Source organism: Aquarana catesbeiana, linkage group LG01 (genome assembly GCF_042186555.1).
Source record: "Aquarana catesbeiana isolate 2022-GZ linkage group LG01, ASM4218655v1, whole genome shotgun sequence".
NCBI classification, from domain to species: Eukaryota; Metazoa; Chordata; class Amphibia; order Anura; family Ranidae; genus Aquarana; species Aquarana catesbeiana.
The window spans coordinates 111,147,496-111,162,308 of NC_133324.1; the positions used below are offsets into that span (position 1 = coordinate 111,147,496).

General features: G+C 39.2%; 1 protein-coding gene across 2 annotated transcripts in view; it reads right to left on the minus strand.

Annotated features, from left to right (window-relative positions):
• Positions 1–2,300: 2,300 nt before the first annotated feature.
• The window catches only part of MIER3 (MIER family member 3), a 38,593-nt gene continuing 26,080 nt past the window's right edge, over positions 2,301–14,813 (minus strand). For both annotated transcript variants that reach the window (XM_073623001.1, XM_073622994.1), the window contains 5 exons: positions 13,864–13,942; positions 12,541–12,635; positions 9,772–9,899; positions 6,549–6,691; positions 2,301–6,411 (listed from right to left, as the gene is read on the minus strand). In XM_073623001.1, the coding sequence (XP_073479102.1) occupies positions 5,957–6,411; positions 6,549–6,691; positions 9,772–9,899; positions 12,541–12,635; positions 13,864–13,942 (900 nt within the window). In that variant the 3' untranslated portion in view covers positions 2,301–5,956. The remainder of the gene's footprint in view (positions 6,412–6,548; positions 6,692–9,771; positions 9,900–12,540; positions 12,636–13,863; positions 13,943–14,813) is intronic.

Genomic DNA, 14,813 nt, shown 5'->3' on the forward strand with positions numbered 1-14,813 from the left:
AACCAACTGATGGAGTGACTAAGACTGAATATGTCCCTGCAATGTACCATAGTGCACCGTATAGGTGTTTTGCCAGTAAGTGGCACCCTAATACATCAACAGTAGGAAAAAATATAATGCATTAAAGGCTGATCTTAAATCACCTTCCATACAGAAATATATTTAATATAGCTTAAGACCAATATTTCACAAAATGAAGGTAGATGTCCACACTAAGCCACTGCACAAGGATCATTATTGCCAATGACATCATTAGTCTCTAGTATACCAAATGGCTGGATCTTTGCCTCGTTAACTAACCCTTACATAATTTGATGTCAGTTACTTAAACTGTAAAGCTGTGGAAGAATTATGACCCCCTGAATAAGACAGTTCCAGACTACAGCAAAAATGTGCCGTTTGATATCAAACAAGTCCAAAAGCCTCACATCTCTCTGGCAGCAAATTCTTCTTCCTTGTTTGGGGATTCAACATGTAAATGGGGACAGTGGGATTACTGCAGAAACAGTTTTCTCTCAGCAGTTAACATGCTGCTGCTCCACAGACAACAATCACTAGAAAAAGCCGATAGCCATTTACCAAACAGGTTTTCTTTTCTGTTTTTGGTTTGTCTGCATGAAATAAATGGCTGAAAATTAAAAAAGGAGAAAAAAAAAAAAAAAAAAATCACCGGTTTCCTAGGAGGAATTGTGCTTAACATTTAATTTCAAAAGGCAAGATAGATAACATTTGTAGGTTTCTTCATGCCAATGCTAACGTGTACCTCTAACCTATTTGCAGTAAATGCAGCCATTTTGGATACAGTCTAGGAAACCATTATTTACCTCATTAGCTCAGTGATGTCACATGTGCAAAATGCCCATATTAAGAAGGACACAGGTACACGTTAAACAGTGCGCATGGAGGAACCTCAGGCTTGCCACACTGGTCTGCTATACTGTGCTTCTGTAAAAAGGTACAGCCAATAACACAAAATGTTTCGTATTTCATGTCTTTATAATTTAGTACAGGCCCATGTGGCAGCCAGAGTGATAATTTAAACAGAAAGCTCAGCTTTATTAAAAAAGAACCAAAAAAACAAACAAAAACAAAACAAAAAAAAAAAAAACATAAAAAAAAAATAATAAATAGCTATTTTACATGGGTAAAGTTAATAGTGGTACACATTGTGTCACATTATGCATGCACAAAAATGTTACTATACACTGCAGGAAGTCAGAAAACAATTTTACAGAAATAGATATATCTAAGATAAAGAGAAATTTACATATATTTACAAAATTCTTGCAATTATTGCCTCATCACGAGAATTAAGAGGTAAAGATTTAATGCTAGCTCACAGTTTCCAACACTCTTTTTGCCCACACAACCAGCAATGCAATACTTTGAAAAAACATAAAAATAAAATTAAACACACAAAAGGGGGCGGGGAAACAGTTGCAACGGCAACCAGAAAGGCCTCACTTCCCGGCAGAGGGTTGCCAGGAAGAGAGGCCTAAAAGGATTCATAAGGCTTTACTAAACAGGTAAAGGATTCATACACTAGAAGTAAACTAGCATTACAAAAAGGCATGTATCGCTAGCTCAACTCGTTACACCATCAAAAAGTATTTTGGTCAAAAATAAAAATACTTTTTTTTTATTATTATTATGTTAAACCACTAAAGTGTCTGTACAAACTGCTGACAATCAAAACTACTGGCAAGAAACTCAAGACTGTCTTCATCTACGTTAAGATTCCAGCAATGCATAGATTCACTGAATATTACTGCATTTGCCATGGAGAATGATTATGTTTTGCTAAAAGTGCAACAGGTTGAGCATTCAGTCATCCATAAGCAACCATGATTTCTAAACCACTGTAAGCCCATTCCTTGGAGAAAATAATATAAACAATCTAATGACTTTAAAGTGTATATAAACCCACAATCTAGATTTGGTAGGTTTGGCATCATGCCTTACTGTATACTGTTTTCCTATTATTATCGTCATTATTTGGGAGTTTGCTGCCACATCTCTTACCTGGCGATCCTGCCAGTAATTGCGCCATTTGATAAAGGCTGACAACACTATACCACTGCCTCTCAGCTGCAGCATTGTCAGCTTCCTGTGTATGCTTTCTTTCAGTTGGCTGTTGGGTTGCCCATCAGGCCTACATGTTCTCCCTGTAGCCCAGTGACTGCAATGAAGCAGGGTGCATGACAAATTGACAATGCTGCTGTTAACATGCACAAATCCAGAATATTGCTGCACTCCTTGGTACCTTTATTAAAGCATTAAAATGACATCACAGGTATGACTAAATTTAGAGCTTACTGGTAACTGGAGCTGCAAGATTCTGGAAAAAATAAAATGAGAATCTATTTTTTTGCCCAAGATAGGGATCACGATTCTCGGCGTAACATCTTTCACATTAAAAAAAAAAAAAAAAAAAAAGTGGCCAACTTTACTGTTTAATTTTTTTTTTTTTTTTTTTAATTAATTGAAGTGTATTTTTTCCCAAAAACTTGTCTTTGAATGACCGCTGCGCAAATACGATGCAACATAAAATATTGCAACGACTGCCATTTTATTCTCTAGCGTCTCTGCTAAAAAAAATATATATAATGTTTGGGGGTCCAAACACTGACACTTGTAGGCAACAAGTGCCAGAAAAAGGCTTACTCTTTAAGTGCTTACAGACCGCAGTTCATCCCTCTGATCTAGAAGAACCAAAATGTATCCTTTCATCTCCCAGTGCTGAGAAATGTTGATAAACATTTGCCATGGTGTTTTTTTTTGTTTTTTTTTTTACAACTGCTAGTAAGCAGAGAACAGCTCAGCACTTGTTATGTGAAAGAACCGTGGAAATGACAGATCAAAATTGTGAGGGGGGTTGAATCGAGACCGTGATTTTTTAACGATTAATCGTGCAACTCTACTGGTAACGTGTCGACTTTTAATGTTCCTGTCATGTCATTTTAATGCTTCAATAAAGATACAAAAAGGTGTGCAGCAATATTCTGGAATTGTGTGTTACTGAATCTCACAGACGAGCTGCGCAGCACTCTGGGTTCCAGTTCACAACATGTGAGTCGGTCACTCTCCTAGAGCGGTATTACTTTGGCTTTATTGACAGTGCTGCTGCTGACTGGGGGGGGGTTGTGGGCTAGCGTCAGCCTTCAACGGCAAATGCGCTTACTGGCAGGATCTCTAGGTGAGAAACATTTCAACAGCCACAAAAATGTGCTTAAAGAAAACTGTATACGAGAGGATTACAAACATACAAAAAAAGAAGAAAATAGATTAAGGATTTACATACACTAAGCGTGGGCAAAGGCAGGAATTCATATTAAATACTACATAAAAATAAGCAAAAACATAACTAGGCAAAAATAAAACTGCATACAGAACACGGGAAAGGTATGTTATTACCCACTGTTGATCAGCCTAATAAAGCCTGCAGTGTAAACTTAATTATCCTTCAAAAAACAGCAGTCGCTCAGGACCGGTTCCAATGCAGTTCACAGTAAGTTTAATAAATACCCTCCCTCTGAAAAATCTAGCTATGATCTATGCTCTCTGCACACACCCAAAACGTGTGCCATGAATGAACGGTGAATGGGCACATTCCTCGGATGGACTATGGAGACAACATTCTCAACACTTGAGCCTATCTGGAGCAGCGGTAGAATAAAGAAGACAGTTGCAAAAAGTGTGCAGTATGAAGGACTCTTTGGCAGAGGAGCACACAGGACATGTGCAGTTTTTTTTTTTTGTTTTTTTTTTCCCACTTTTAAAAATGATCTCTTCTGTGGCAAGTTTACAAAGGGAGCACACAAACTTAACACCTCCTGGCTAGGCCTGTAATGTATTGGTAAGCTTTGGGCTGCTCAGCAGTATTTATGTATGGGCAATGACAAAAGGTTTACCCTTCTATTATGATCTGTTCTAAATAAACGTGAATCACAGGTTAAGTAACTAGCAGTTCATGGCTGTATCTGATGCAACAAGCAAGCAAAATGAAAAAGGGAGCAGTACATCCAGGCCTTGGTTAAAACCTCGCCCACCCACACCAGTCTGAAAAGGTTCAGAATAAAAATGAGTGCCTTCATGTAAACTAGGATGTGTATTCTATCACTTAAAGTGTATGTCTGGGCAAAAAAAAAAAACACATATGCAGCAAATCTCTGCAATATATGCATATTCATGTTTTATCCCTTTCAAAACAAAGCAAGTACAGAAAAATACCCGTTTATCCACCAGAAATCCAGTGAGCTTCCGACTTCCTGTTTGGGATTTTAGTGTAGCAAAGGCACTGTTATCAGCCCAAACAGCATAGTCAGCCGTATCCCACTCAATTTCTCTCCCAGCAAAACAAATGCTGCTGCCTTGACTCCCAAGAGCCTGTTTACATACCACATAGAGAAAGGTCTCTTCTGAAATATAGTTCTGCTGTGTGCCAATGTCAACAGGAACTGACCCCCCCTTAAGTAGGTGCTCCTGCAGAAAAACTTTACAAACCTGCTCTTATTGTCACAGGGCTTAAAGTAGAGTCCCCCCTCACCAGCAAACATTTAAAAGTCAGCAGCTACACACTGTAGTTGCTGACTTTTAATATTAGGACACTTACCTGTAATGGAATCTAGCGGTGTCAGCACCCCAGCCGATGTTTCCATCGGCTCTCAGGTGCTGCCGCCGCCATTGTCTGTAAGGAAGACCGGCATTGAAGCCTTATGGCTTTACAGTCAGTCCCCTACTGCGCATCTGTGAATCGTGCTGCGCTTTCCAAATGGCCCGGCTGCGAGGAAAGGAGGAAGAGGGCCAAACTTCTGGGTGATCGCACGGTAGTGATAAGATAAGGGGAGCTTCCACTTTTGGGTGGAACTCCGCTTTATTAAAAAGCCATTTCTCACAGCAGGAACAAGGTATAAGAAGAAAAAAAAAAAATGGTGGGGCGACATTAAATAGGAATATGCAGATCTTGGGGGTAAATTTGGGAACACCTCGACATACACTTTAAGCTTGGACAGTATCTGCTTCCTCATAAAAGATACACAGATTAATGTGTAATTATTTTTTTTCCTTTTTTACAATTTTCAAAAAAAAAAAAAAAAAAAATTGGACAAGTAGCACTCCCTTTCTCCTGGTGAAAAATACAACACCGCAAAAAGAGACAGAAGAAGACACATTCAGCTACGGTACACAGATCCACTCTGGCAGTATAAAGAACATTGTGTATTTATCAAAAAAAAAAAAACAAAAACAAAAAACATGGTGAAGTGTATACTGTCCCATACACCAGCTGTAGTTGCTGGTCTTGGGGTCAGCTCAAGTGCTCTTCTTTTATATCTCTTATGAAATGGTATGCTTAAAGAAAAAAAAAAAAAAACCATCGTGAAGGGTGAGGCTGTGCAGTTCAAATTAGAATTTCCAGTCCTGCTTTAAATAAAAAACAAAAACAAACAAAAAAAAAAAAACCCCAAAACAAAAAACAAAAAAAATGCTACATTTAGCAGGGAAGGGACTGGTACCTGTAAACATTGGTTATCCACTGAACTCTCTGCTGTAAAACAAAGCTTACATCAAGAGTCGCCTACTTAGATCCTGAACCTGTGCTGGTTTATTTTTTTTTTTTTTTTTTTTTTTTTTTTTTTTTAGATGGAGACCAAGTTTATCTACCAAATTTTAAAGAAAGAAAATTAGAAGTTAAGCCTAAAAGCTGCTTTCCCAGATCATAATCCGAGTTCCCAACTCTGCCGAACATTGTCATTTTCCCATTGAATGGACCAAAAAAAAAAAAAAAAAAGTTAAATTCTTGACAAAAATCAAGATATAGTTCTTTACATACAAAGACATCACTGATGTCATAGTGAAAAGTTCAAACTTCCAGTGAAAGACTAAGCAAACCCGAAGTTTATGATCAGATTTTGCGGCGGCTGCGTCCCCAAAACAGAACGTTCGTAGGAGGATGGAGTCACTCCGACTGCAGGGCTGTATGGTGTAGTGTGTGCGAACTTATAAAACTATTTGTGTCATTTGCAGAAAGACTGCTGAAGTCTGCCATGGATACAGCCATTTTGGCACTGGTAATATGGTGCGCATGGTTGTCAAAGTCTACACTTAGGTTATTTACAGACACGTCGTTGATGAAGGGTTCTGGGACGGAGATCCCCATTTTTATCCTTTTTGCCGGCCTCTCCGTTTCCTCGCCACATAAGCTCACCGGGTTGAGGTCAGGAGGATAAAATCCAGTCTCAAACAAGGTAAAGCAATCACTTTCGCCATTGCTGGGCAAGTTGAGCAGGTCTTCTGTGCCGACAGGCACGTGGTTCACTGAGCCTCGGGGCAATGAGTCTAGCGATGGGAAGCCATCATTTAAACAGTTTACGTCTGTAGAATTGCATACGTTGGCCACGCTGTGCGTCAGTGCTGAAAGAATCAAGGGACAGACAACTATAAATATATATCTACTGCTGCTTCTCGGGTATGCAGTAAACACGCTCGGTACTGTCCTATACACATCCTATTTTACAGAGGATAAAAAGTTAATTGCAATGATGACCCACCTGTAAGGTCATTCGCAGTTATATTCAGAATGTTAAGCTGGGTGTCAGGCATGGACTCGGACCTATTCTGGCAGGTTAAGGCTGATGGATGCTCAACTCCTCCAAGTGCCTCTGCTTCATCTACCAATCTGTCCATGTAATCCCTAAATACAAGAAAGAACAGTGAATTCACATGGAAACAAGTGACAAACTAGCAGATCAGATGTGGCTAAAATTCAGCTGAACCACGGGAACAAAACAGTTCAGTTGGTCCACTGGGAAAAGATTTTCTATGTAGCTGATTTACTGGAGGGTGTAAAATCTGGTGCAGCTGTGCATAGAAACCAATCAGCTTCCAGGTTTAAGCCCCCGTTCACATTGGACCGATTTGACATGTCAAATCGCATACCAAATCTGAGCCCATTGCCGGCAACAGCACCGTCTGAATTGGTGCAACGCTGACTTTGTGTCGCAGCACCGATTCCCAAAAGTAGTTCCTGCACTACTTTTGGCAACTTCAGAGGCAATTTCAATAGACATCTGTGCATGAACCCACACAGAGGTCTTTCAAATCGCCCCCGAAGTCGCACGGAAATGCAGGTTTGAAATTGTGAGAGTTCAGCTGACAGTGCTAAAAATCTGCACCGTTACTGTACACCATAGGCCGTTGTCTCTGCAGCAAAAGGGGGAGCAGTTAAGGGGCACTAAAAATGTAGCTCAGCCACAGGGTTTTACTACCTCCCCCCAATCACGTGTAAATGAGCCCTTAGGGGTTCAAAGCAATGTAAAACTAGAATTAAATCTTGTATGAGGATTTAGCCATTAAGTTTTACATCAGCTTTAAACCACTTGTGAACCGCCAACTCGCAATGTACTGCAGACCATACATCGTGGCCTGCTGTGAAAAATGATCTACATTTTGTTTGGGTCCAGGAGTTGCATGACCAAGCAATTAGCAGTTTAAGTAATGCAGTGCTAAATAGCAAAAAAGGGCCTGGTCATGAAGGGGGTAAAAGCTTCCAGAGCAGAAGAGGATAAATGGTTAATGTGATTTTAAAAGATGTTCATTTTTCGAAACCCACAGCTATAATAAAAAAAAAAAAACCAAACCACACACACACACACACACCCCATCTCCATATCCTAAAGCTGGCCATACATTATACAATTTTCTTATTCAAGTTCCTTTAGATTTACCTTCAACTATATAATGCAAGGGCCTGCCTGATTGCACACACATTGAAAGGGTTTAGGTTTGACCTTATATTATATGGTTTTGGTAAATCTAAAAGAAAATTGTATAATGTATGGCCAGCCTAAATGTGCTCTCTCATTGTTACCCTGTCATGTGGGCATCTGATAGAGACTACATCTGGCTGTTTCAACATTACACAAGCATGGTCCACTGTTGTCACCATGGGGAAATCTTCACTAAATGTCCATACAACTAGGGCTGCAACTAACAATTATTTTCATAATCGATTAGTTGGCAGATTGTTTCGATTAATTGGTTAATAACCTTAAAAAAAAAAAAGTGTGGTGTATAATTTAGTTAATATGTAAAGTTTTTAAAAAAAGGCAATTTATTCTTAAATATATCTATGCAATGGTAAATAAAAATAACCAACTATATGGTTAGGGAGCAAAATATCTAATCCACTCTGAGAATGACAGAAGAGATATACTGTATATACTATTAGAGGAGAGATAAGAACGTTCATTCGATTTTCTAATCGTTGGCGAGGTCAAATCGACGTTCATTTTCAACCACAGTGATGGGAAAATTTGGAAATAGGAAACTTCTTCATGAAAGAAATTATCAGACAGACAGTGTGTGTGGTTTTCGTTCAGAAATTACAATTATTTTAAAAACAGAATGTTAAAAACAAGGGAAAATTTCAAACATTCTTTCATTCATCGAATGCACAAAGATTTTTCGTCTGAATATTCTCATCTGAAAATTGATCGGTGTGGCCAGCATAAGGCTCGGTGCACACCTACCCTGTTTCCCCGAAAAGAAGTCCTAGCGTGATTGTCGGTGATGGCTGCAATGTAAGCCCTACCCCCCAAATAAGCCCTAGTTAAAGTCCTTGTAGGTCTTATTTTCAGGGTAGGGCTTATATTGCAGTCATCACAGACAATCACGCTAGGTCTTATTTTCGGGGAAACAGGGTATGCAGTTTGCTTTTGATCTGTTTCTGGAGTGCTCTTTGCTGTGCGTTTTGATTTTTGCGCACATGATTTTGTGGTGATTTGCGTTTTTGCATTTTTTTGGCCAATTTGTTGTTGGGCAGATTAAAAAAAACACAAATTGCTGCAAAAATGCATTACATGCTTTTCTGCAGCTTCTCCGTTGAAGTATATTGAAACAAAAAAGCACTGTTTTGCGTTAAAAAAAAGTCACTGACACTTTCCAAATATGCAGCGGCTGAAAAAGTATAGATGTGAACGTGTCCCATAGGAAACCATGTAAATGAACTGTAGTCCGTTTCTGCAAAAAGCACCAAAAAACACATAGATGTGAACCAGGTCAAAAGACGTTTAGTAACATAATGAGGTTAAAAAAACTAATATTAGCCCTTTATAGTACAAAAAAAAAGCAAATCACTACTGTAAGGGGTTTGTTTTTTTTTATTGTAGAACTGAGAGAAATAGTTACAGTAGGGATTATTTGCTCTTTTTCGTACTATAAAGGGCTCATTTTAGTTTTTTTTTTAACCACGTTATGTTACTGGCCAATCAATCGATTATGAAAATAGTAATCGATTAATTTCATAATCGATTAGATGTCGATGAATCAATTAGTTGTTTCAGCCCTACATACAACCATCACTGGAGTGCATGTATGCACACATAATGTGGCTGCAAAGAGTCTGCAGAGATCAGGAAATCACCAATACTGAGACACTAAGGATAAAAAAAAAAAAAAAAAAAAAACAAAACACGTTTTTTGTTTTTTTTTTTACATAAACAATTGCCCTTATTTATCGTACATGGCTGTTTAGCAATTTAACTATTATTCAGTTATGGTTTACTTTTACAGGTGCAGACTAAAACAGGAAATATCATGTGGCTGAGCCTTCTGCTTAGTGAGCAAACCAACCCATCACAGGCTTCACACAAGGTGACAAACAATCACTGGGATTATAGGTTGTTGGCATTATTTTAGGAATGTAAAAACCCTGTAACCCAATTCAAAAACACTTCAACATACATATACATCTCCAGACTAAAATCAACTTACGTTACTCCAGGATGATGGTGATATCTTTTCTTGCCAAATCTAGTTTGCTGGGCAAAATTGTCATATCTCTCCGATTTCTTCCAGATGTAATAAAAAGCTACACATTCAGCTACTGTGCGGGTTCTCACCTGGGTAGTGGAAGAAGGTAAAATAATGAGAACTTCAATCCAATAAAAACTTCTGGACAGAGTAAGGTGATGGTCTCACGGCTTTTCAAAAACCATTACTATATGCCATTGAAGGATGCAGCAGGGCAACAATCAAAACAAAATTAGTGAGGGTACTCAGCTCTTCCCACTCTAGACCTGCCAGTCACAGGCTGTCATCTTGGGAATTAAAGATCTGAATGACACATTCTTGAATTGGTCTGAAGGCAGCTTGAATGAGCAGCTGCTTTTGCACCTTCACATATGATTATTTTGACAGCTTAGAATAGCAGACTCTGGATCTAGAAATGTTACAAATGTGCACGTCGAGTGAAACTCTAGATTTGCTGATTTTTTTTTTTACCTTTACATACACAATTCCCCTATATTCTATGCAACGCTCCTATCCTTTTCCACTAAAGAAGCGGCCATCTTAGCCAATGTATGATGTATGATGCAGTTGCCATGGTGCTGAACATGTGATTTGTTATTTCAGTTGCGAGCACAAGCAAAATGTGACAGTTATCATTCATGATATGCCTTGAATTTAACAGTTTTTCAAAAGAGTTAAATCAATGGGTTTAGTTCCGAATATAATATAAATATAAATATCTAAAGTGAGTACACCCATGAAATTTTTGTAAATATTTTATTATCTTTTCATGTGACAACACTGAAAAAAATGACACTTTACTACAATGTAAAGTAGTAAGTATACAGATTGTATAACATTTACTGCACCCTCAAAATAACTCAACACACAGCCATTAATGTCTAAATCGCGGGCAACAAAAGGGAGTACACTCCTAAGTGAAAATGTCCAAATTGGGCCCAATTAGCCATTTTCCCTCCCCGATGTCATGTGACTTGTTAGTGTTACAAGGTCTCAGGTGTGAATGGGGAGCAGGTGTGTTAAATTTGGTGTCATCACTCTCACTCTCGCATACTGGTCACTGGAAGTTCAACATGGCACCTCATAGCAAAGAACTCTCTGAGGATCTGAAAAAAAGAACTGTTGCTCTACATAAAGATGACCTAGGCTTTAAGAAAATAGCCAAGACCCTGAAATTGAGCTGCAGTACGGTGGCAAAGACCATACAGTGGTTTAGCAGGACAGGTTCCACACAGAACAGGCCTCGCCATGGTCGACCAAAGAAGTTGAGTGCACATGCTCAGCGTCATATCCAGAGGTTGTCTTTGGGGAATAGACGTATGAGTGCTGCCAGCATTGCTGCAGAGATTGAAGGGGCGGGGGGTTGGGGGATCAGCCTGTCCGTGCTCAGACCATATGCCGCACACTGCATGAAATTGGTCTGCACGGTTGTCATCCCAGAAGGAAACCTCTTCTAAAGATGATACACAAGAAAGCCCGCAGTTTGCTGAAGACAAGCAGACTAAGGACATGGATTACTGGAACCATGTCATGTGGTCTGATGAGACCAAGATAAACTTATTTGGTTCAGATGGTGTCAAGCGTGTGTGGTGCCAATCAGGTGATGAGTACAAAGACAAGTGTGTCTTGCCTACAGTCAAGCATGGTGGTGGGAGTGTCATGGTCTGGGGCTGCATGAGTGCTGCCGGCACTGGGGAGCTACAGTTCATTGAGGGAACCATGAATGCCAACATGTACTGTGACATACTGAAGCAGAGCATGATCCCCTCCCTTCAGAGGCTGGGCCACAAGGCAGTATTCCAACATAACAACCCCAAACACACCTCCAAAACGACCACTGCCTTGCTAAAGAAGCAGAGGGTAAAGATGATGGACTGGCCAAGCATGTCTCCAGACCTAAACCCTATTGAGCATCTGTGGGGCATCCTCAAATAGAAGGTGGAGGAGCACAAGGTCTCCAACATCCACCAGCTCAATGATGTCATCATGGTGGAGTGTAAGAGGACTCCAGTGGCAACCTGTGAAGCTCTGGTGAACTCCATGCCCAAGAGAGTTAAGTCAGTGCTGGAAATTAAATTGTGGCCACACAAAATATTGACACTTTGGGCCCAATTTTAACATTTTCACTTAGGGGTGTACTCACTTTTGTTGCCAGGGCTTAGATATTGGCTGCGTGTTGAGTTATTTTGAAGGGACAGCAAATTTACACTGTTATACAAGCTGTACACTCACTACTTTACATTGTAGCAAAGTGTCATTTCTGCAGTGTGGACACAGGAAAAGATAATAGAATATTTACAAAAATGTGTATTCACTTTTGTGAGAATCTCTCATATTTTTATATATATATATATATATATATATATATATATATATATATATATATATATATATATATATATATATATATATATATATATATATACATACATATATATACATATATATACACACACACACACACACACAATATCATTTTTAAATGCCATTAGAGTGACACTTAAGCGGTATGTCTATAAAATTAGCCATACACGGAGGTGGGCCATGAAAGGGCTTTGTTGTGCTCATTCTGCCAAGAGTTCTAAACTTAGCTGATACAGTATGGCAAAAAAGGATTAGCACAGAATGAATTAAGATATCCAAAATACTGAAAATTCTCCATGCGCAATCACCAGCACCATTGATGCACATCCCTGTTATTACAAATCAATGTACAATCTAGTAAGTTACCTTATTTTTCTGTATTAGATGAAAATCTTTCCCATGGATTAGAAGTGCATGTTCAAAATTTCTACATTCTTCCTCAGTCCAAGGCTTGAACTCTTCTGAAGAAACATAAATAAATAAATAAAATGAATAAAAATAAATCAGTGAGGTAGACCTTTCTGTGGGTAATCTGGCTAAGCAGAGGGAAGGCTGAACAGTCCCCAATCTTTAAGCTGGCCATGCACCAAAGGCAATCAGCAGTCATCATCAAAACAAGGCCTAGAAGAGTTGGCGCTGGAGCAGCATTCAGGAACCTATGTTTAGAGCACAGAGAACACACACACACACACACACTTATACACATCACTTCCCTAGCTAAGCCACTCCAAATGCCATATGAAAAAGGCAGTAACAGGTGTAATCCACTCTTACAGCCCAAATTGTCACCCCCAGATCATCAAACATATTGATGAGCCAGAAAAAGTAGTTAGCTAGTGGAACGCTACATCAACAAACAGAGAATTAGCATTAATTTCCCTGACTGGCATATTGCAAACATGGCGGGTCCATAAAAGGAGCACTTAATAAAGCCTATATTTAGTACATTAGACTAGCAGGAACTGGTGTAAATTTTCTAGCTCAACCTCTTGCACTTGAAGAAAAAAAAAAAAAAAAAAAAAAAATAGAAACATTTTTTTTTTTTTTTTTTAATTATTAGGCAGAAGCCAGGACATCACTAAATCTACCATATACACGTTAGTGTAACGAAGACAAAAAAAAAAAAAAAAAAAAAACGTTAATTGAAATTCTACATTTCAGGGTGTGCTGGAGGAAGCAAGCAATACAGGATACACACATTAGAGAGGCCGCTGGCAGGGCTCTATTTCAGGCCTGTAAACTTGTCCTGATGCACTGGATTACGCAGACTGTACCCTCCATGCAGTCTGGGTAGATTAAATGGGCACCACCCTTAGATACGAAAAGTTAATATACCAACATAAAGGTAACCCATATAAATTTGATAAAGTCTGGGGCGGTTGGTTGGCAATACCAGGGGTGGCACCTGTGGCCTTAATTTGGGCCGGATTGTTACTATAAAGACATTTGACCCATGGTCTCCTGAGATTGAAGAGACGGAAGGAATGTGTGGCAGGCGCTTGATTTTCACAAGAGACGATACTTGGTGTACTGATGTGCATGAGGGATAAATATTTACTGAACTATGTATTGTGACAAAATACGGTTTTGTTGTTTTTCTTGGGTGGTGCATAATATTATGCATGGACCTTTCTTTGTATGGCTTGTTGCTGTTTACAGGCAATAACCAATGCAATCTTGAGCTCTTACCATGTAATACTCCTCTACTGCAAAATCTTTCCATTGCCTCTGGGAAGTCGTATTCACACTTGAAGAGCTCATGCAGAGCCTGCAAAATGGAAATGACACAGTGAATTCAAATTCAACCATATGATTGAATAATTCTGCTCATGAACATTCTGAACATAAACAGTGGCAGTCTCCTGTAGTGTTAACCACTTCCCCTGGGTTAACGTCATAGGACGATGGTGACTTTGAGTGGAGATATCTGGATAATGCCTGCAGGCATCATGCAGATATCAGGTTTTTTCAGACGGTGATTCCCTGCAATATCAAGCCATCATAGTGGCTGTTTAGCTGCCTTTACAGGCGACGGTAGGGTCCTCGACCATCTCCATGACCCTCAGAGGCCAGAAGCAGCGTCATGACGTCACTTCCGGCGCAGGCAAATGTAAACACTGCTGTTTTTTTAGCTGGAAAGCCACAGATTGATTTTTTTTGGATCTCAGGCTTTCCAGCACAGAGGAGAGATGTGGGGACTTAGACCCCAGATCTCTCTGTAAAGAGGACCTGTCTTGCCCTATTCCTATTACAAGGGATGTTTATATTCCTTCTAATAGGAATAAAAGTGATCAAAAAATAAAAAATGAAAAAAAAGGGAAAGCGGAAAAATAAAAAAAAAATTTTTTTAAAGCGCCCCTGGTCTCCTCGTGCTCGCACGCAGAAGCGAACACATATGTAGGTTGCGCCCACATACGTAAATGGCTTTCAAACCATACATGTGAGGTATCACTGTGAACACTAGAGCGAGAGCAATCATTCTAGCGCTAGACCTCCTGTTAATCTGTAAAAACATTTAAAGCGTAGCCTATGGAGATTTTTTTTTTTAAGTACTGAAGTTTGGTTCCATTCCACGAGTGTGCGCAATTTTAAAGTATGACATGTTAGATATCCTATTACTCAGTGTAACATCTTTCACA